Raw genomic sequence first — 22972 nt, 5'->3', positions numbered from 1 at the left:
GAGGCCCTCACCTTGAATATAAAGATTACAAGGGATGCCCAAAAGCAGAGCCCCAAAAAGCTTTCTGTTCAAGAGCAGTCTCTCTCTCTCTCTCTCTCTCTCTCTCTCTCTCTCTCTCTCTCTCTCTCTCTCTCTCTCTCTCTCTCTCTCTCGGAAAAATAAAGCAATTAATCTCTCTCTTGCCAAGCGTAGAGAAAAAGCAGTGAATTGCGTGCGTCGCCCATGCTGATGCTTTTCACTTCCGCAAATGCCGGAAATCCGTACCTGCTGCCACATGGCATTTCCCCCCTGATTAGGGTTTCCAGCCAGCAGTTAGGGTTAGGGTTTCCAGAAATTAGGGTTTCTGAAAATTAGGGTTTCTGGCAGAAATTAGGGTTTCTGCTGTCAGTAGCCACGTCATCGCTGTGACAACTAATTTCAGCCATATCCATCCATCTCATCATTTCAGCCACAATATTTTGTCTGATGAATATTTAAACTGAGTGCATCTAGACATCTGTTAGAGATCAACGAGATCTAGATGTGATGGCTAAGTGAATGAGAACTCAATGAGATTCTAATGCATCAAGATCAAACTACCGTGTGAGTGCATCAAGAGTTCCGGAAGGATGAGACGGTTGCACAGTGATCTAGGTGCACCAAGAGTTCTGGACAGAATGAGATGGCTTGATTGAATGATTGAAACGCAAGTGTGTTCAGTGTGAACTAAGTGTGTGATTTGTGTACAACATGCTATATGGATGTACATCTTGTGGGGATGGGATGGTCATGGGCATGCTTTGCTTGATTGAAATGTGAAAAGAAAGAATATGAATCTAATAGTAACAAGATTTAGGAGATCAAGACACCGTTAAAAGATCAATGCAGTCTCGATGTGCTCGCTAAATACGTTACAATGATCATGATTTATATATGAAATCCTCAACAAAAATGTGATTGATCAATGATTGATGTCTTCGTATAAGTGCTAGATTGGTGGAGTTTGGTGCATGTAGATCTCTCTCTCTCTTACAAAATTCCGTGTTTTGCGTTGTAGGTGATGACGTGGCAAACACTACAGATTTTCACTTTTTATCTTGATGGTTGTCGGGTAGTTTTGCATAAGCTTTTGGAGAGCAGGTGCTTTTGGGTGCATTGCTTTTGGAGCTATGCTTTTGGGCATCCTTGTATTGTTTATAAGTACCCCCACTCTTCTGTACAACATTTGGCCGCAGAGTGTCAAGAGAGTTGGACTTTGCGAGCATAATAAAAAAGAAAGATTGGCTTGAAGCTCCGCCGTGCCGTGTCCTCTCTCTCTCTCTCTCTCTCTCTCTCTCTCTCTCTCTCTCTCTCTCTCTCTCTCTCTCTCTCTCTCTCTCTCTCTCTTCAAAATCTATGATTTTTGAATTTCTGATTAGTGTCCAAGCTTGTAACAACTTATGGGGGTATATAGGGGAGGTCAGGGGTACCAAAGTGTCAAAAGGTGCAACGAAAAAGGGTGAATCGAATAAGAAACTCATCTGCAACCGCGATCAAAACGCCTCTTCGTGACGGGCAACCAATAGATCTCCTTTCTATAGCGATGGATCTCCTCACCGTCAAGGTGCTAGCACGTACCGCCCACAAAACGGGCATTGGATCTCTTCGCACACGATGCAACATCGAAAGGGCATGTACACCGCACGAGAGAGGGAGCACTAGGTGTAGAGAGAAATCGCTAAGCAAAAACGTTGGAGGAGAGAGATCGATGGTGGTGTCACAAAACGCTAGCAATGCAAAACGCTAGAGAGAGAGAGAGAGAGAGAGAGAGAGAGAGAGAGAGTGCCCCAAACGCTAGATCTCTACACTGAATAACATGCCAAAAGTACTCGCGGGGGGGAAGAGGGGGCTATATAGGCAAACTCAAAGTTTTCCCTACTCCTCAAGAAAACCCCACAATCCCAATGAATGGCTAAAAATGCTAATAAATATGTAAACTCGCTGAAAGAGACCTAGGACACATACGTAGTAGCAAACCTGCACGCTGCAGAAGACTCGAGATTGTGTGTCATGAGGACATGGCAACTACTAACCTTAGTTGGTTTCTTTTCCTTGATTTTTGTTTAATTTTTGGGACCCTCTTTTTGAAGTTGCAAATGGCTGAACACTGCATAGCCAATGTGAAACGGCCAACAACAGAGCGTTTCACCCGCAGACAGGAAGGCCTTGCCGCCACGAGTTGGTCGAGCTGACCGGCATTGGAGTTCTAGTAGTAAAAGTATGTCTAGGCTCTACTCAAAGTTTGAAGAGAAGATCACGTAATAATTGGGCTACATTGCATTTTTCGATGTGGTCCCAGTGGTGATGAAATATTTTGGGCCATGAAATTAGTTCGTGTCATTAGCTCCGGAATGACAAGAGGAACATTTTATTACTCTGCCGCTAAGCAACCGGTTGAGATATTTTTAGACCAGAAGATACAAAACGGAAAAACCATGCATGAGTGCCATTTGGCACATTTTTGGGCACTTTCCAGCTTAAGAGAGAGAGAGAGGCGTTGAAATTAAACATGGGGCTGCATTTTCAGCCATATGGTGGATTGTTGCAGGTACCAAAGCTTTTATGTGCTTGCCTACCCTCTATGTACAATGAAGTGCAAGACCTGAAGCCTTGCACAACATTCACTGCTCTCTCTCTCCCCCCCCTCCATGCAATTACGTGATGCCTCACAAGAGGGCTTTTCATTTGACCTATGTATAGCTGTGTGGTCATATGCTTTTGTGCCGAGGCAAGAGCCTCTTTGAGCAAGAACAAGAGTAGCTAACTACTACTAAGCAAGCATCGGTGAGGGTAATAACCTCCTTGTACAGGTGCATTTTCAGCACTAGTTATGTGCTATTTTTGGACTGTTTTTTGTAGTTTTGTTGGTTTTTGTTTGCTTTTGTTGTATTTCAGCCATAGGGATGCCAAAAGCATTGGGAACAGCGCCTCATTGTTAGAGGAGAGTAATGGGGGTGATTAGGGCTGAAAATAGATGAAAAAAAAATTACTGTTTTTGAGCTGAAAACGGAGGGTAAATGCCATCGAAAGTGAGTCCCAGCATGGGGGTTTGTTCAAAGCAAGTTTTGAAGCCGTTATATTGCCGAAATTTTGCTAGAACAAGTGCCATCTAGCTGGGTACAGGTGAAGATCTCCATGACTCAGCTTTGTAACTTTTTACGCTCTTAAAGAATAAGGAAATACCGAAAGGGGCGCTAGTCTTTGGGGTCAACAGGTTGTCGGCGTATGCTTGGAGCGCTCCAGCTTCCAAGCTATGTGTGTTGAAGTGTCAATTCCCGTTACAGGTTTTATTTGCAAAGCTTCTTTGTGTTTTAATGTTTTAAGTAAAGTTTCGGGTGTGAGCCAAAGTCTACCACCCTACGGACTAGTTCCACTCTTACCCCGGAAAACCCTAGAAACGGGGTCCAACCTCATGCCCACCTATCGCGTGAGCGACACAGTGAAGTGCAACGTCAATTACAGGTACGTTTACCTCAAGTACGGCCAGGGCACAACCACAAAACAGCCCCCACTCCCTAATCTGCTCTTGGGAGATACCAGAGCTACCACCGGACTGGAAACTGAACTCTTAACACCCCCTCTCAGCTCATGGACAGCAAACGAATACAAGGGACCATGAGAGGATAGTGTTGCCTCTGGAAGAGGTTTGGCGAAGATGTTAACAAGGTTATCCGAAGTCGAGATGTACTCTAGTCCAATAGAGTCATTCTTGATCTTCTTACCAACAAAATGGTACTGTATTTCTATATGCTTGGTCGGGGCATGGAACATGGAGTTCCTCGCAATGGCTATACGACTCTAGTTGTCTGAGTACATCATGGTCGTTTGCTGCGGAAAGCCAATCTCCAAAAGTAGCCTTCGAATCCACATCGACTTACATGTAGCACTGCAAACAACATCCTACTCTTACCTCTATAAAGACAAGGCAAATGTTGGTTGTTTCTTGTTGCTCCATGAAACTGCTCTTGAGGCAAAAGAAACGGTATAACTTGTAGTCGACCGTCGTCTGTCAAGATCACCTCCCCAATCCTCCATCCTCATAGAATGATCTAGGAGCTCGTACCTCCATCCGCATAGTGAATGCCTAATGACTTGGTCACCTTCAAATAACTCAGGGTTCGAAGAGCTTGAACGAGATGTAACTTGGCGGGTTTCTGCATGAAGGAACTGAGAAGACCCATCGGGAAACTGACATCAAATAGGGTGTTAAGAACCCAAATAAGAGAACCAACCAGTTTCCGGTAATGAGTAGCATCTGCTAAAATAGGGAGATCAAATTGTAACAACTTTTGATTCGGATCCATGGGAGTAGAGATAAATTTGCACTCGGTCATACCAAATGCTTCCAACAATTCCTTGGATATACCGCTCCTGAGAGAGGAAGATGTCCCCCTTGTCTGCCAAACCTCTAATCCAAGAAAATCATGAAGCTAACCAAGATTTGTCATCTCAAACTCCTTTGCCAAGGTTGCCATAATACTGCGGATATGCTCAACATAGCTACCTATAATTACAAGATTGTCGACATAGAGGATAATGAGTGTCACTAATCCTCCCTCTCGATAAATATCAGCAAAAGATCGTTGAAAGGAGTGTCGTAGGAATGAATCAATCTTTTGGTACCACGACCGAGGGGATTGCTTGAGGCCATAGAGGGCCTAGAGCAACCTACAAACCATGTCTGCAAAGTCTGGATCCTTAAACCATGGAGGTTGTTCTACGTAAACCTCCCCCTCTAGATCACCATTGAGTAATACCGAAACCACATCCATCTGAAAAACCGACCACCCGAAAAAGGCAACAAGGGCAAAAACAATTCATATGGTCGCTATCGATACAGTTGGCGCAAAGGTCTCCTCATAGTCTACACCAAGTTTCTTGGAAAAGCCTTTGGCAACTAGTCTTGCCTTGTGCTTGTCCAAAGAACCATCAGCTTTGTACTTGAACCTGTAGACACATTTGACCCCAATCACTTTCCCCTTGGCGGGCCACGGAACCAACACCCATGTGTTGTTCTTCTTGATGGAATCAAGTTCTTTCTGCATAGCCAACTTCTACTTTGGTTGTGAAAGTGCCTCCCCAATTGTAAGAGGAACTCTGTCCTTGATCATTGTAGACATCAATGCATAGTTCACTTGAAGTAAAGGGTCATCCACCGCAACAAGTCAAAGTCGCTGAGAGCCTCGTGTGATACCGACTTAACGCCAATCCGATGGAAAATCTGAGGTTGCTGTATCTAGCAAAGTCTCCAATAGCCACTTCAGCAACTTGTCGGACTTACTCCCGGTGGGAGGAGCTACTGGTATATCTGGCTCTTAACTCCGCACTATGATGAGAACCACAATCATCTGCATCATTGGGAATGTGCATGCTCCTCCGAAGCATGAGGGACAAGGGTAGGAGAAGCGGACTCATAAATAGGCAAATAAAAATCCGAGTCTCCAAGTATCGACAAGTCAAGGGTTATAGTGGAAGCCTTGGGAGCGGAAGCCCCCTCTGAAGGTAAGATCTCGTCGAAGGCAACATCATAGCTAAGTACAACGTCCTTCTCCAAATCATAAAGTCGATATCCCACAAAAAGAGAGTTGTAGCCGACAAAAAACGTTCTTCGGGTCTTGGGGTCAAACTTCCCTCTTTGCTCCTTCGCCAGTACATGGACATAGGCATCGCTCCCAAAAATCCGAAAATGAGAGACACAGGTTTCTTACCATAAGAGGCTTCGAATGGTGTCTTCTTTGGAATTGAAGAGGTTGGAGATCGGTTGATGATGTGGACAATCATCGCAACTGCCGAAATCCATAAAGACTTAGGTAAATCTCGATGCTCAAGCATGTTTCTACCACTGTCCTATTCTTCTGCCCCACGACTCCATTCTCTAAAGGTGAATGGTATCCACAAGCTCTCACTTGATACCATGGTCCGAACAAAACTGAATAAAAGAATTGGAAGTAAACTCCCCACCTTTGTCCCATCGAATAGTCTTCGACACTTGATTGCTTTCCTTCTCCAAGAAAGTACGCCAATTCTTGAAGATATATCTTCATAAGTTCAGAAAAGTCTGAACTCGCGAATTATAAGAGGGAATAAAGCACTCATAAAACTATAAAAGAAAGGGACACAAGGAAAGGAAAAAAAACAAAAACAAACAAACAAACAAACTAACTAAATCTTTGTCCATGCACTTAAGGGTAGTTGCATATCCTCTTATTGCAAACCCAGTATCATTCAACATATGCATTGTCCAAGCAAAAAGGTCCAAATTCCGGCCAATTTTGGGACATAACATTTTACAAGAATTTTGGCATTTATTATTTGATTGCACCAATTTCTAAGGTCGTGGGGCTGTAGGGATGACTGCTTCCCAATCAACTTGTGGCTTAAGCTCATGAAACGTCACGTGCACATCTAACCCTATGTGCATGTGGACAAGCTATAACTCCTACATCTAGGGTTTAGGACAGCCTAGGAAATGTTCTGTCACCCTTTTGAGCTTGTACGCAAGACATGCATGTCCAAGCACTTAGAGTAGTTGCGTACCCTCTGATTCCGAACCCATTAGTACCTAAGCATAAGCACTAGCCCAAACGTAAGCTTTCCACTGCATGTGAACCGCCTTTAACCGCGTGCGGGAACCACCTCTTATAAGGCACTTAATTAATAAGCGACCCTTGGGACATTTTATGAACTTTGAATCGTGGACTGATCTGGTTGCTGCTCGACTCGGCTTTTTGCACCTATAAAAGTCTCATGAAACCACTTAATGCCTAAAATACAGAGAGGAGAGAAAAAACAAACTTGCGACAACAACATACATGACACAAGCTTGCACCTTAAGATAGTCATGCATGTACCAAGAGCAAACCCAGAAACCAAACCGCAAGGGATCCATTAAAATAGCTTCTAAGCATGCACGCTTCACAAGAGTCACTAATCACATCATACATACTGTCAGAATCACACAAGATCACAATGCATTGACCATTGACATGACCATAACACTTAATGAGAAACTTATGGGTGTTGTGGGTTCTCTTCTTAGGACAATCTCTTTTCATGTGACCTTTTCCTGCAACACTTAAAACATCTTCCTTCTTTTCTATACTCGATCTGTTCTTCAAACTTAACGAACCTCCTATTCTTTCGATAGATTTTTCATCGGGTGTCACCTTAGACGTGTTGTCATGTCAAACTGCTGACACGTCAAGCCACTGAAGACCTGAGCCAACCTGCAGATCTTGATTGAGGGGCCTAAACCCTATGTCACGTGACACATCCAACCCTCTGTGTCTGTGGACAAGCTACAACATGATCAGGGTTCTCAGTCAGTCCAATCAATCTAGATTAGAAGTGATATGGCACTTTTGTGAGTCTATTCGTAGATCGTGCATGCCCAATCACTTAGCATAGATGCATATCCTCTGGTTGCACACAGCATGATCATCAGTATTCCCATCAGCATCCATTAGAATCAATTAGGGAAATTTTCCAGTGATTTAGCCTATTTTCCCTATTTTTGACATTTTTCACTTATTAATTTAAGTGACTTCCCAACAAAAGTAGGTAGGGCAATTTTGCTAAGTTTGCATATAAGCAAACCCAAGTTAGCACTAAATGGCAGAAGAGGCAGCAGGAGCTCCCCGCTCAACAAGCACCTTCTCAACAAGAACCATCAAGAGCATCAAGCCCTTGGCGTTTCCCACACTCAGCCTTGGCGTTTTGATCATCAACCACTGTCCCCTAGACCCTAGCGTTTTCAACCTTGCCAGCAGCGCCAGCCTTCCCCAGATCCCTAGCATTTTTGCTAACGCTTTCAAGAGCTGCCAGCGCTTTCTATTTTCAGCCCATTCTGCAACAGATAGTCAGCGTTTTCAGCAATTAAGGACAGCAATCAATTCAGCCTTAGACATTTGCAAAAGAACCTCATTTTCAGCCCTCAAAAACGCAGCCAAAACAGCGTTTTTCAGCCACCCCAAAACAGTCCCAGATTTCAGCCCTAGCGTTTTTATGGACAACAGATAGAAGATCGCAGATTTCAGCCCTTGACTCGTCGTCGCCATCCCCGTCGTCGTCACCGGCATAGTCCCAAGTTGCATCAGTTTCCATGCATCATCATTGTACCACTTTGTGCAATCGATAAGTAGACCACTCTCGCCGACGAGAGTGGGGCCTTCGGAGGAGGGTTTTACGTCTGGTGTCGTATCTCTCTTCTCTCTATCTCTCAGTCTCATACACTTGCACGCACAGTGTCCATTCACTTTGTTTGTGATCATAGCATTCTCTCATTAAGAACGGAAGGCTCTACCTTCCATAAGAACAAAAGGAACCTTGAGCACAGTTCGGAGCACTCATCTTGAGCAAAGCGCAAACATTCATTCCGCTGCACCTAACATTGGTATCAAAGCTTTGGCAGTGTTCTGTATCACTCAAGGAAAGAATCACAAGAATTTTTTTTGCTTGTTGCGGTCGCACGAACCCAAGTTCGCTTGGGCGTGTCGATTCCTAATCGTGTTTTTGAAGAGTGACAGGAATCCCAGGAAAGAAGGGCTTGTCCAGCCTCCCCTTGTGTCTCTTTTCACTCATTGAGAGCGAACCGTGCACTTAGCAGCCGGCCAATCGACATGAGGTGGGAAAAAGCAACCTTGGTGTGAGCGCAAGGCAGGAACTTAAGAACCCAAGACCACAAGAACCCACGACTTCAGTCGATGGTCATCACTCGAAGCAAAATGGATACTTCGCTTGGAGGCGATGAGCATGAGAGAGGCGAAGAAGAATTTTCCCCACCATGAGGTTTTTCTGACCCTTCCCCGTCTACGTCAAGGATTGCACTAACCCCTATGGAGGCTTTGGAGCAATTGTTTCTGAAACAGAATTTAGAACGCGAAGCAAGAAATGCAAAAAGAATGGCAAAGTTTGATCGTGAATGCAAAGAAAGAAAAGCAAAAATGGAACGCAAACACGCAGAAGACAAAGCAAAAAGAGAAGCCGAAAGAAAGGCAAGACAAGAACGGCGCGACCGACACATGCAAGAGTTCTTGCGACTCTTGTCTCAAGTGCCGGCACCGATGCAAGAGATTCAGGGGACGGAGACTCTCTCAGTCTCTTCTTCTCCAAAGCATGACACACAGGATTTGCATGATTGTGAACAGCATGATGATTTGAATGACAATGATTTGCATAATGATGATTTGAGTGACAAAGATAAGCATGATGATTTGAATGATATTGCTAAGCGTGATGATTTGCATGATCACGATGTGATTTCTCACGAGCATGATGATTTGCATGATCACGAAGTGATTTCTCACGAGCATGATGATTTGCATGATCAAGATGTGCTTTCTCACAAGCATGATGAGTTGCATGAAGATGATGTGATTGTTCACAAGGATAATGTGTTAGTGGATGCTTTTTCTAGCGAAGCTAACCTCGTTGTAGATTCGATCAATCACGAAGAACCGATCTTGGCTTTCGAGTCGAGGTCCAAAGAACCCCCACAGGACGGTTCGTTCATTCAGGAAGAACCGATCTTGGCTCTCGAGCCTTGGTCCAAAGAACCCTCACAGGAAGTATTATGTATTCGCATGATTGATATGCACGCATTGTTCGAATGTTTCAGTCGTGATCGTTTCCTGTATTTTAGTCAGCATCTTTATGTGATCCCTTTTCCTAGGCATGACATATTGTATGTTGAGCACGTTTCTCTCATGGATGAGCACGAATGTATGCGGATTTCTAATGAAAAGCTGAAAAGTATGTATATAAGGGAGTCACATTCCATGTCTCTTCCTTGGCATGACACAGTCGTAGAAATAGCACATGAAAGTGTGAGCACCAAGCATGGGCATTTCCGTTGTGAATTGCCAAAGTTGATTGCTCTAGATAGTAAGAGAAAGATCGATCTCATTGTTTGCATGTGTTTGATGAACGGATTGTCACTCCATCTCTATGTTCATCTACATTGCATACGCAGTCTTTAGCAAAGACAAGATTTTTTCCACTCACTTTACATGGAATAGGTATGTTCATGGTTTTGTGTTGGAAATGGTTTCAGGAATTTTCAACCATGGAGATTCTTGAAGAAGAAGGAAGCATGACTCTCGACAAAGATGAAGCATTGAAGGAGCCACAGAAGACTTTGTCACTTTCGACGCGGCCCAAAGAAGCAAGCGTTGCAGACCTTCATGAAGTTCAAGTACCGCACGACCCACACATCAGAGTGGGCCGACAAAGAGTCCCTTCCAGGATACCGGATACTATTGGCGATCTCCCTCGACGCCATACAGTTCAGTACCAGTATCTCACTTTGAAAAGAAGGGGATGTCATGTGACACATCCAACCCTATGTGTCCAGTCACTTAGCATATCCGTGGACAAGCTACAGTATGATCAGGGTTCAATCAATCCAATCAGTCTAGATTAGAAGTGATCCGGCACTTTTGTGAGTCTATTCGTAGACCGTGCATGCCCAGTCACTTAGCATAGATGCATATCCTCTAGTTGCACACAACATGATCATCAGTATTCCCATCAGAATCCATTAAAATCAGTTAGGGGAATTTTCCAGTGATTTAGTCTATTTTTCCTATTTTTGACATTTTTCACTATTAATTTAAGTGACTTCCCAACAAAAGTAGATAGGGCAATTTTGCTAAGTTTGTATATAAGCAAACCCAAGTTAGCACTAAATGGCAGAAGAGGCAATAGGAGCTCCCCGCTCAACAGGCACCTTCTCAGCAAGAACCATCAAGAGCATCAAGCCCTTGGCATTTTCCACACTCACCCTTGGCATTTTGATCATCAACCACTATCCCCTAGACCCTAGCGTTTTCAACCTTGCCAGCATCGCCAGCCTTCCCCAGATCCCTAGCGTTTTTGCTAACGCTTTCAAGAGCTGCCAACGTTTTCTATTATCAGCCCATTCTGCAGCAGATAGTCAACGTTTTCAACAGTTAAGGACAGCAATCACTTGAGCCTTAGACATTTGCAAAAGAACCTCGTTTTCAGCCCTCAAAAACGCAGCCAAAACAACGTTTTTCAGCCACCCCAAAACAGTCCCAGATTTCAGCCCTAGCGTTTTTATGGACAGCAGATAGAAGATCGCAGATTTCAGCCCTTGAGTCGTTGTCGCCATCCCCGTCGTCGTCACCGGCATAGTCCCAAGTTGCATCAGTTTCCATGCATCGTCATTGTACCACTGTGAAATCGATAAGTAGACCACTCTCGCTGACGAGAGTGGGGCCTTCGGAGGAGGGTTTTACGTCTGGTGTCGTATCTCTCTTCTCTCTATCTCTCAGTCTCATACACTTGCACGCACAATGTCCATTCACTTTGTTTGTGATCATAGCATTCTCTCATTAAGAACGGAAGGCTCTACCTTCCATAAGAACAAAAGGAACCTTGAGCACAGTTCGGAGCACTCATCTTGAGCAAAGCGCAAACATTCATTCTGCTGCACCTAACACCCTAGAGGCAATAGAAGAAGCAAAAGTTCTATCCAACTTACGGATCCTCGCCGAGTGCAAAAAATAACAATAATAAAGTTACCAACTTATGGGACCCCCTTCGATGGGGCCCAAGTGACCCATAGACATCTAACATAAAGCAAGACACACAAAAGACTGGCATATTCAAATGTTGTCGTGGGTTTTCCTAAACCCTAGTAGTAGGAGTTAGCTTGTCCACATGAACATAGGGTTAGATGTGCACGTGACAGCACCATTTAGCCATATCCGTCCATCCTTTTCTTCCATTTTCAACAAATTTTCGCACAGATACGAGTTTGGGACAAAGGGGTTCACAAATGACTCTGTCAACACCTACTAGCACCAGCAAGAAGAGCTCATCTTTCTCAAGATGCAGATGAGGATGTTAGTCGACCCACATACGAGAATGAGGCTACATGTGTTCCTAGACACACTCTACCTTCACATGTTCATGATCACTCTTGGGTAAAAGGGCATCAAAAGATTGCACTCTCATAGAGTGCACCATATGTTTTGTGGACAGACCAATGGAAGAGGATGGTTAAGAGCAGTCATAAACAATGTCCCCAACAACAATGCCATAGGAGTCGAGTGCAATGGAAGGGCGTCAACAGATTGCACTCTCATAGAGTGCACCATATGTTTTGTGGGCAGACCAATGGAAGAGGACCGTTAGGGCAGTCATAAACAATGTCCCCAACTGCAATGCCATAGGTGTCAAGTGCAACAGAAGGCTGGAGTACTCTGGGAGCATGATGCCCCTAGGGCCTACAGGTACTGGCAAGCGATCTGATGTTGGAGTAATGAGCCAAGGGCTCTCTTATATAGGATTTTAGCCATTTGACCTACCTACTTTTTATAAATGTCATGTTAAAGTCACTAATTAATAAATGACTTAAGTGTTTGTTCATATGCCTATATGATTAGGTGACTATATTGTGCTACTGAAGGAATGCAACTATGACTTGCCTTATCATGTACATCCTAGAGGCTCACAAAGTGACACGCTAATGCTGACCTATAGCAGTAGCGAAGTGCAATGCGCACATGACAAAAGGAAATTCTAGAAGCTAAGTTCCCTCGAATTATGTAAGGAAGCTCCTTGCCATGTCAACAAGCTCCTCAAGCAAAGTTTGCTTACTTAGCAACTTGTCACACTACAAAGTCAAGGAAGTTGGTGTATTGTCGAGCGAACATGAAGCTCGTGGTAGTTTCCATGCTTGGGTGTTAGCAAGAAAAACACATATTCTCTATTTATTAGAACATAAATAGTCTTAGTGAATAGGAACTTGACTTCACACTGGTCAACTTTTTACTCTTGTCAACTTTTGGACAAGTAGATCCGTCCAAGTGACGACGGGGAGGCAAGAGGGAGATTCTGTGAGAGCGTCGTTAAGACCTTGAGGTCGTGGATAGGCGAGTCACTAGGTCACAAGCACGGGCTTTCGAAATCACTCTTCGTCTACAGGTTGCAAAGCCCAAGAGAGGACGACAAAAGCATTCAACGAGGGTTGCTACCTCTGCATCATAACAAGGGTTGTGCAAATAAGGGGGAGCGTCTCATTCACACTTCAAAGCAAGATGACCCAGGAAAGAATGACCCACGCCATCATGAGGGTCTAATGCTGCAAGGCCAGAATTTGAAAGGAGAGCAACGTCTTGACAGATGGAGACATGCCGCTCTTTTGGGTCAGGACTTGGATTATGGAGATATCACACTTTTCTGGATTGCGGCATTTTGATAAGACTATGACACATGTCATGTGGCATGCTTTTCAAGTTCAAGAATTACCCTCAAAAATATTATAATTTATAAATGAAGAGAAGTAGAGAAAGACACCACTTAAATCACGGATTGTCTCTTATAGGATAATATTTCACATATGTCAAACAAGTCTCAAACATTCAACAAATGAAGGAAATCAAAAGAGTAAGTACCCACCTTCATCAGCATTTCTTCACTTCCACGTGTCACTGGAGAAGCAGCTTGCATTGGAGAGCCGACGCCTTGCATAACATCAATAGCACCAGGCTGGCCATCTTTACCAGCAATGCCACTTCTGTTCAGCAACATTTTGAACCTCCTTGTTGAATCCAGTTCCGGAATCAACGGAGAACTTGTGGATGACAGATTCCCTTGGGCAGCCTGCTGAGCCTGAAGCAGAAGTTGCTGTTGTTGTGAACTGAGCATCTGGAGTTGGTGATACTGCTGTGGTGACTGAATGAAAGACTTTGACTGCACCAAACTTGGGCGGAACTGGTCAAGCCCCTACAGCAAAAAAATGAAATGTAAACAAATCAAACCAAGAGGTCAAAATACGTGATCTTGAAAAGAGAAAACTATTTTTGTATCATGTAGGGCAATTCACTACTGCAAATCAATATCATGCAGTAGCCTACCGTCAAAGGCCAGCCTTTCAGCGGTAAAGCGTTGGAACCTTGATTTACACCTAATTAAATTCACAAAGCCCTAGTTAGTGCTGTTATTAGAATAACCCATTCTTGCACTCATAAAAATCAACTTATATCTCCCAAACATCACCACGAACAACAAGCCCAGAGAGTGAAGGTCAAGAGCGAATGGTTCATGACAGCAACAGAAGCATAAAAAGAAAATGGACATGAAGGAAAACCTGGACTTAGAAGGCTTGGTTTTGAATGCCCAACACCTGCCATTCCGAAGATTGATGGGTCTGTTGCAGGTGGCCGCTGATTGAGCACTCCACTTATTTCACTCTTGGAGTCCTGCAGTTTTTCGAAAAAATGTAATGCGTGGAAAATACAAACACTCTAAAGAATGTGCTAAAATTCTTACCTGACCCATTCCAGGTAACGGCTGGTTACGTGCTTGTACTTGCTGAAGGGCACTCATATTACCAGCTGCATTGATCAGCATTTGACTGGAACAAATACAAAGATCAACAAAAGTTCCGAGATGCATAATCAAACAGCGAACATAACCTTCAACCATGGACAACACCAACTAAAAATATTATCATGACAAAAATATCCTCGTGACCACGACAACACTTGGGAAGGCCAGAGCTAATTTATCAAAATGTTGAACAAAACTACAAAAATAAATACCCAGTAAGCTGGCCGCTTGTAGCTGCAGCCTTTAAAGAAGGAGATTGATTTGCATCTACTAACTGATTAGGAGTATCTCCATACCTCTGCCAATCGAATGAAGAAGAACAGTGATCACTGAGAGATACACAATAAGGGTTTCATAGAGTAGACAGACTCAAGTAAAAGTTCAATGCCTCACCTTCAGAGCCACATCTTCAACCCCTTCGCGTTTTGGCGGATGTTTTAAACATTCTTCATAAATCTTTGTCGCCAATGCATTAGCCGTGGTCTGCTGCCTTAGCATAGTATCGGCCCCAACACCATTTGCTGCTCCATTGATAGCAAGGTGCGGACCATCTCTACGTGGAGGTGGTTGTTGCTGTCGCAAGAGGTGAAGCTGTTGTTGCTGTTGGTGTTGCTGTTGTTGCTGCTGTTGCTGCTGCTGCTGCTGCTGCTGCTGTGGTTGTTGTTGCTGCTGCTGCTGCAGCTGTTGTTGCTGCTGCTCTCGAGCTTTAAGTTGCTGGGTCTGCATGCAAAAGAACACCAATATAAAGGACTGTCATGCAGCCTCAGATCACATCCTCACCAAAAGTGCACATTGCATAGAATGTCAATCAAGCACTTCTAAAGAACAGCTGGAAAAGAAGACACTGTCACCTCAATGTAAGAGGCTGCCACCTCTGAATGCTCTCCATTAGTTCGAGCAATAAAAATATCCCAGAATACAGACCACCATTCGAAAAGGAAACCACCAGGTGCATCAATGGCTGCACTCCCAGAAGAGATTATTGTTCAGCAAGCAAATAGAGCCAACAAAAAAAAGAGAAAAATGATCAAATAAGGTGTCTTTAACCTTTGCTTTCAGTAACTTCTGTCATTCACAAAGAGAAACCAACATGCTAGTTTCAGCACAAAAGCTTACCAACTGGTTCAGGAGAAACCTTGCCTTCAGCTTGAAATGCCTTGGCCGAGGCCTGTAGATTCTTCTTTACGAGGTAGTCATAAATATACACATCTAGCCTGATTGTGAGACATGTCAAGTGAGAAACGCGCTCATTAAACTGGGCTCCATTCTACAATAACTCGAGAAAGTAATGATGCACTCACATCTTATCAGCTTCCCACTTTGTTTGCGCCATAGTTGCCAATTGAGAAATTCTATTAACACGGTGAGCGTGTTATACCATATTTGCAGATTAAGCCCGCTCACCCCGAACTTTCACAAATTTACTGTGGCACAGCACACAAACATGCTTAGAATTGCAATCCTGAACTGAATCCTCTAACATGAACGCAGGGTGAAATGGGCATCCTCATGGCAGCCAACACAAGGTTGCATGTGAATGCACAAAGCTTTCTTTGAGCAACAAAGCTGTCAGAAAATTTCAAACTGAGGTTTCCATGGCATCTTCCAGGTAACATATAACATGGATATGAGGCCATAAGCCACAGGCATATGAGCACATGTCTTAGACAGACCTGTACATGTTAGAAGGCAATACTGCAAATTTTTCACAGGCAAAAAGGAAGCCTTTCGAAGGCAAAGCTTGAAGTAAAAAACCTAGTGGGCAAGAATCCACATTGAGTAGGTTCAACTGACAGAGAACAATGAGCCACATAGACTCACAAAATCGATGTTAAGCAAGTTGAATACAAGACTAACAGTAACTTGCCTGGAAAAAGGAGCACAAGATCACCATTCAACACCCACCACCATCGCAGCTCGAGTAAGCCCACTTCTCTGCGTTTCCTGCTGAGCCGCAGCCTTGATTGTTTGTGTGGTAGACCAAAGGCAAAAACTTTCCCAGCTAAGAGGACGACCAGCTCTCTCTCTCTCTCTCTCTCTCTCTCTCTCTCTCTCTCTCTCAAACAGCCCACCTCTGCTTCTACGGAGGCAAGATCTCTCTCTCTCCCTCTCTCTCTCTCGGTCGGCAGGGGGCGGTGCTCTGCGCCTTCAAAGTTCGAACACGGGATATTGTAAAACAGAGCAGACAACACTGAATCGCGATCTACTGATAAAGCATTTTGGTTTTGTGGGAGTGATGACTGCCCAAGCCAGCATTACCGAGCCTACCGAGGCTGTTACCCGTACGACATCGTTACCAGGTTTGGTATCCGCACCTCTCTCTCTCTCTCTCTCTGTCTCTCTCTCACTCTCTCTGACTGATAATTTTGATTTTTCATTTCAGTCAATCCCATGGCAGCATCTTAGTCCAGATTCACACGACACAGCACACAAAACAAAGATCTTGGCACAATTTTATAGTTACATTCTATGCTTTCTTCTTCGTACCCACGTTTAAAACAAGTGACCGGTCTCGGCTACCACAGCCAATCACAGTATAGGCTAAGGGTCAGGCTAATAAGGGTGGACACTAGTTTATTCGATGCGGAGGAGGTTTGACAGAATAGCAGAGGGCTCAGCAACAATTGAAAATTTCGCTTTGCAAATAAGAGGTTGTCAAAATCCAACTACAAGTCTTGTCTCCTTAATCTCACCTAAATCTAGCCATAATCTCCGATGAGGTCATCAGATACATGAAAAACACACTATATTTTCCAATCAAATACATAAAATCTCAAAAGTGTGAATCTAATGTAAAGACGCGGTCTTGTTGAAAATAACATCCGAAGGAAAAGTAGTGGGAAAGAGACTATATATAGGCTATGTCACTTATATGGGATGGTTGAGTGAATAAGGGTTCAAGGCAGCCACTCGAAGGTGATGGCCATGGATTTAGCTAGGCCATTGCTCTTACATCGATGTTAGAGCTACATTCCAACTCAAGAAGCCTCGAGGAGTCCAAAGAAGGATGATGGAGATCCAAATTGATCACATGGCTTAGATTGTAACTTGTAAGGTCCCCAACCAGGATGGGTCGATTTGATAGGTAGGCCTTCCTTTGTACTTGGGCTCGTCCAATAACAACGCCTCTCCCAATTTAGAGAAGCAAGGATACAAGCAACAAAAGTGAGGGAGGCCTCTATCCTTCACGGCCATGGTTGTAAGGGTCCTGCACCACAAGCCATGTCGATAACCGAAGGGTTTTTATGGGAGTTCATATCCTACAACAACTAGACTTAAATCTCAACATGCTCGAGATCTATAGATGACACCTTTCCAAACCCATTTAGATTGGCCACGTGGTGGATTTAGGATGCACCTACCTCCCGAAACTTGTTTAGAATGGCCAAAATGGTGGACTTAGGGTCTACTTATCCTCCACATCCTGATTAAAATGGCAAAGTGGTGGATCTCGGATACACCACATTCCACAACTTATGTGCTCTTTTAATTGACAAGTTCCTTCTTGTGGCTTTACAAAGCTATTTTCTTCATGGATATCATCACATTTTTTTCCCATGTTTAAGGAGCTCAACCTCTCGTCGTGACTTGTTCACTTCTCTTGATGTTGTCCTCGATGGGAATACTGTCATTGTGCCAAAAATGCCTCTTATCTAGTTCAAGGAGTCAAAAATATTGCACTTCCTACATTTAATGGAAATTCCTTCACACTTTCTAATGTACTTCTTGTGATTGGGATAAAGAAAAGTCTATTGTCTGTTTAGCAAGACTTGGTCTTGTTGTAAAGTGTGTGAATGACATTGTGGCATCATGTACTTTGTCTCGTGGATTGTATGTGCTTGATTCTTATGACAATAGATAGGGAAACTTTGCAAATGAAGTTATAGATTCTAAAGCCATTTCAGATGCTAATGCACGTTTTGGATATTGAATTTTCCCTGTTTGATGAATTTGCAAATATTTAATATGGTTGCCTCATTGCCCCATTTGGAGGCACCATTTAAGCATGTTCTTGACGGCTATATATATGGGGAAAATGCAGCGTTCTAGGTTATTGAAAGATGGTTCAATGCGGACTACTCGCAAGTTGTACGATGTAACATTTAATGCACTAGTAACTTGTGTGTAGCGAAAATTGATAACATAGTGAGCATTTTATTAAGAACAAGTTCCTAATGAGCATAGACACTACAACACAACATGGAGATATCGACACGTGTATATCGACGAAATTAACGGGCGTTGATATACGCGTCGAAATGTGCGTCGATATACACGTGGAAAGGCTTTATTTCCCATGCGCATATCGACGCGTATAGCGACGCAAAAAAATTTAGGGGAAAAAAGCGAAACCTGCGAGCAGCAAGGGCCATTTTCGCCTGCGCTCTGCTCAAATCTTGGCCTCCACCTGCTGCGCAGGTATTATGCCCCCCCCCAAACCCCTCTCTCTCTCTCTACATCGTGTGTGTGTGTGTGTGTAGGAGAGAGAGAGAGAGAGAGAGAGAGAGAGAGAGCGGTGTGTGTGTGTGTAGGAAAGAGAGAGAGAGAGAGAGAGAGAGAGAGAGAGAGAGAGGTGTGTGTGTGTGTAGGAAAGAGAGAGAGAGAGAGAAGTGTGTGTGTGTGTAGGAGAGAGAGAGAGAGAGAGAGAGAGAGAGAGAGAGAATTAATGTATGCTTAGGAAATTAAAATTAAAGAAAAATAATTAAAGAGAGAAATGAAATGAAATGTTATATTAACATCTTCGAAAGGCCAAAGTGACCTATGAGACATGAGACAAGAAAGTTACAATGTGATGGATCTGATACAAAGTCAGAGTAAGAAGATGACAAAATAAAATATTATGGAATCCTAAACTGCTGGGTATGGACTAATCGGCTAAGCCAGCTAGCTAGGATAGGTAGATCATAGGAGATCCAGCAGCTATCGCTGGCGGATCTCATCAATCTCCTCCATGGTCAGTAGTCTGACCGAGTGTTATGCATGTCGAGCCAAAGTGACCTAGCTAGATCCTCTGATGCAGCCTCTGTTGATGTTGTGTAGTCCTCCGCAGTCGTGGACGTCTAGATCTCCCTAGCTCAGTCGCTCGTTCGATCAGTAGAGAGATAGGGAAGTAGAGAGCGAGAGAGAGAGAGAGAGAGGTAAGTAGAGAGAGAGAGAGAGAGATGGGAAATAGCTAGAGAGATAAAGAGAGTTATATATATATATATATATATATAGAGAGAGAGAGAGAGAGAGAGAGAGAGGTAGGGAAGTGAAGAGCGAGACAGAGAGAGAGATAGGAAAATAAGGAAATAGAGAGAGAAAGAGAGATAGTGAGAGCGAGATCGAGAGAGAGAGAGAGAGAGAGAGAGAGATAGCGAGAGTGAGATCGAGAGATCGAGATCGCTTTTTTGAGCAAGAACCATGCAAGGCTTCTGAATCTTTCTCAAGTTGCTCATCCATCTCCACATTATCTTCTAGCTTGGACATGGAGGCCCCGTCCGGTTTACAATCAGGTAGAAAACTTTCATTGGGCTGAGAACTTCCATGGCTTGTGCATGTGGTGAAAAAAACACCAAGATGGGCATAATATCCTTGGAAAAACCTGTGCAAAAAATTGCAAACAGACGGAACATTACAAAAATGACAAAAATGGTCATGCTTTAATATATGATTCATCAAGTGCGGCATTGGAAAGCTTTCCCTGACAGGCTACCTCGAAATGGATGCAGGTGGATTCGTAGACAGAGAAGAAACTATGGAACTAAAAGAGGCAAAGGGGTTTTGTCTGCTACATGCATTGCCATGTACACCTGGGAGTGCACGTATGTGTCTACCCATATAGGATTTGACCAATAAAGACGAGATTTTGACCCGGTGGTCCTGATCTCCGTACACCTCTGGACCGAGGTGTACGGAGATTGGGCAAGACTAGAGAATGCGAGGTAGTTTACATTGTGAGGAGTATATATATATATATATATATATATATATATATATATATATTAAAACAACATTCATAATCATTGTAGATGGCAACGTCATCAACTAACATGGAGGAAAAGATTGCATGCTCGTGCACGCTCTGCAAGTATCAAATCCTGCGCAAGCGTAGGATATGTAATGAGCATGTGCACAAGTACGGAGAGTTTGCTAGAGAAACCGTACAGAATCTGCGATACGACTCCTACGGAACGGGCATTGATTTTCGCGACATAGCACCTACATCTGAGAGAGAGAGAGAAAAAAGATTATGCGTGAAGGTCCGACCAATATAGAGCCACGGATGGAAGCAGAAAAGGGCTTACATACAGAAGACGACGGCATGGAGGAGATGCTGGATGCCTTCTTCCAGAAAAGCGAGGAGAACGCGAACGAAGCAGCACCAGAAGCTGTGTGCCTATCTCCTGAAGACATGTTGAGGAAGTTGGCATGTCAACCAATCTATGAAGGCGCCAAAATATATGTGCTTCGTACTTGTCTGGCGTTTTTGAATCTTCAGTCAGTGTACGGGTGGTCAGATGCAAGCGTCACTGCTTTGTTCAGGTACGTAATTTACAAAAGAGATTTTCCGATTGTAACGGTGATGTGCTCGGAGAGCTTTTTAATATAATGTGGCTTAAACAAGTTATTGCGGGAGCAACTTCTCCCAGCTGGCAATGAAATGCCCCCCTCCAGGCTAGACGCAAAGCAACTTCTGACCTCAGTTGGCTTGGACTACAACAACATTCATGCATGTTCAAATGATTGCATTCTTTTTCGCAATGAATTCACAGATTGTCTGTCGTGTCCTAAGTGCGGAGCAATGCGCTACAAACAAGATGCAGTTGGCGAAACAGTGCTAGCTAAAGTGTTGCGACATTTCTCTATTATTCCTTCGATAAAAAGCATGTTTCGTTGTGGTTCCATTGCAAAGTTGATGCGGTGGCATTCTACGAATAGATCCACTGACGCAACATTTAGGGTGCCCGCTGATTCGAAGGCTTGGAGGCACATTGAAGATACCTGGCCACATTTTAAGAGTGAACCACGCAATTTGCGCTTGGGCATGGCAATGGATGGAGTCAATCCATTTGGCTTGAGAAGCTCGTCATGGAGCACTTTGCCTGTGTGCCTTATCAATTACAACCTCCCGCCGTGGCTTGCTATCAAGAAGGGTCATTTGATTTTAAGCTTGATTGTACCTGGTAAGTTCAAGGCAAAAAACATGGATGTTTATCTAGCTCCACTAGTTGACGAGCTCCAGGAGTTATGGCATGGGATCGACATAGCAGATGCGGTTGAACCAGTAGGACAACAGCATGCAAGGATCCATGGACTTCTTATGTGGACTATGCATGATTGGCCAGGATACGGAGAAGCTTCTGGTAATGGTTATTGATTTACAAAATTCTCGCTATTCGCAAGTCCTTTGCCTTGGCCTGATTCATGCTTTGATATATGCAGGACTAACAACTTCGGGATACAATGCATGTCCAATTTGCGGGCAGTCTTTGGATGTGCGCTATTCTACCTCTCTTCGAAAGACAATTTATCAAGGCCACCACCGCTATCTTCCAGATGGCCATCACTTGCGCGAAGGCCAGCTTGGTCGCGTCGAATGTCGTCCTATGCATGTACAAGAGTGACGTCGCCGATGGGAGCAACATGAGGGGCAACTTGTTCCAGGAATGAAACGTTTGTCCATTCTCCATACGTTGCCGTACTGGGGTGATCTACTAATTAACCATTTGCTGGATCCAATGCATATATTCAAGAATGTGGGAGAGCTCCTCTGGAAGACAATCATGGGAATGAAAGACAATCGAGCTTCACGAGATGATTTGTAGTCGGTTGGAAAGATGTCAGACCTGTGGCCTTTCACCAATGCAGCTGGTCAAACAAAACTTCCAAGAGCGCCATGGGTATTGCTAAAAAACGAAGAGCGACAAGTGAAAAGGGTGATTTCAGAGTTCAGGACGCCAACAGGATATATGCGATGTCCTATATGCGATGTGAAAACTTGTGCAAATAGATTCTACAAAGACTTGGACAGATACGAGCGACACATTTGCTCTCCCCGAACATTGCGAGCAAGTGGTCTTTGTACCGGACCCTCGAGAGCGACAATGGTGGTTTGTGGTTCAAGTTGCTCCAAGAAATAAACAAGTATTTGAAGGGCAAGATCTCCTGGAGGAAAGTCAGTCATACGACGTCCATACTACTGTGACATTAGATGAGATGGACGAAGGTATGGCAGAGGAAGCTGACAGATATACGAGGGATGACGTAGATGAGCCAGAATTGACACTTGTAGATGAAGATGCAATGGATGAAGACAATCTGCCAGAGCGAGTTGGGGCAGAGTTATGTTTGCAATTAGAGATAGACGATGATACGGTGCAAGATCTTATCGATGATGCCTCACTCGTCGAGGCCTAGGCCTGTAAGTGTTTGTGTGAAGACTTTGATTTAAAATTAAGCTTAAAGTTAATTTAAACAAGTGTGTTCTGACGCTTTATTTTACTTTCTTTGTGCAGGACTTTAGTATGGCATACGAGATTCCAGATCCCGCTTCCATGAGTGCAGATGCATTTATGGGCTTCGTTACACGGATGACGCCTGCTCAGATGGCAGA

The 22972-nt window shown here is 43.8% G+C and overlaps 1 protein-coding gene across 2 annotated transcripts in view; it reads right to left on the bottom strand.

Moving 5' to 3' along the window:
- LOC147427828 (transcriptional corepressor LEUNIG-like) overlaps positions 1–16385 on the bottom strand; it is a 41022-nt gene extending 24637 nt beyond the window's left edge. The window contains exons 1-10 of one of the 2 annotated variants that reach the window (XM_086496612.1): positions 16244–16385; positions 15678–15800; positions 15493–15590; positions 15228–15337; positions 14770–15096; positions 14589–14674; positions 14317–14401; positions 14135–14246; positions 13902–13951; positions 13444–13770 (exon numbers count right to left, since the gene is read on the bottom strand). In XM_086496612.1, coding sequence (XP_086352738.1) covers positions 13444–13770; positions 13902–13951; positions 14135–14246; positions 14317–14401; positions 14589–14674; positions 14770–15096; positions 15228–15337; positions 15493–15590; positions 15678–15709 — 1227 coding nt within the window. In that variant the 5' untranslated portion in view covers positions 15710–15800; positions 16244–16385. The remainder of the gene's footprint in view (positions 1–13443; positions 13771–13901; positions 13952–14134; positions 14247–14316; positions 14402–14588; positions 14675–14769; positions 15097–15227; positions 15338–15492; positions 15591–15677; positions 15801–16243) is intronic. The other variant, XM_086496613.1, reaches the window with a different exon arrangement.
- Between the last annotated feature and the right edge of the window lie 6587 nt (positions 16386–22972).

This window comes from Adiantum capillus-veneris, chromosome 23 (genome assembly GCF_014529385.1).
Source record: "Adiantum capillus-veneris isolate H3 chromosome 23, ASM1452938v2, whole genome shotgun sequence".
In the NCBI taxonomy this organism is placed as follows: domain Eukaryota; kingdom Viridiplantae; phylum Streptophyta; class Polypodiopsida; order Polypodiales; family Pteridaceae; genus Adiantum; species Adiantum capillus-veneris.
The sequence above is the reverse complement of the archived record's forward strand: the minus strand, read 5'-3'. Positions and strand labels throughout refer to the sequence as shown.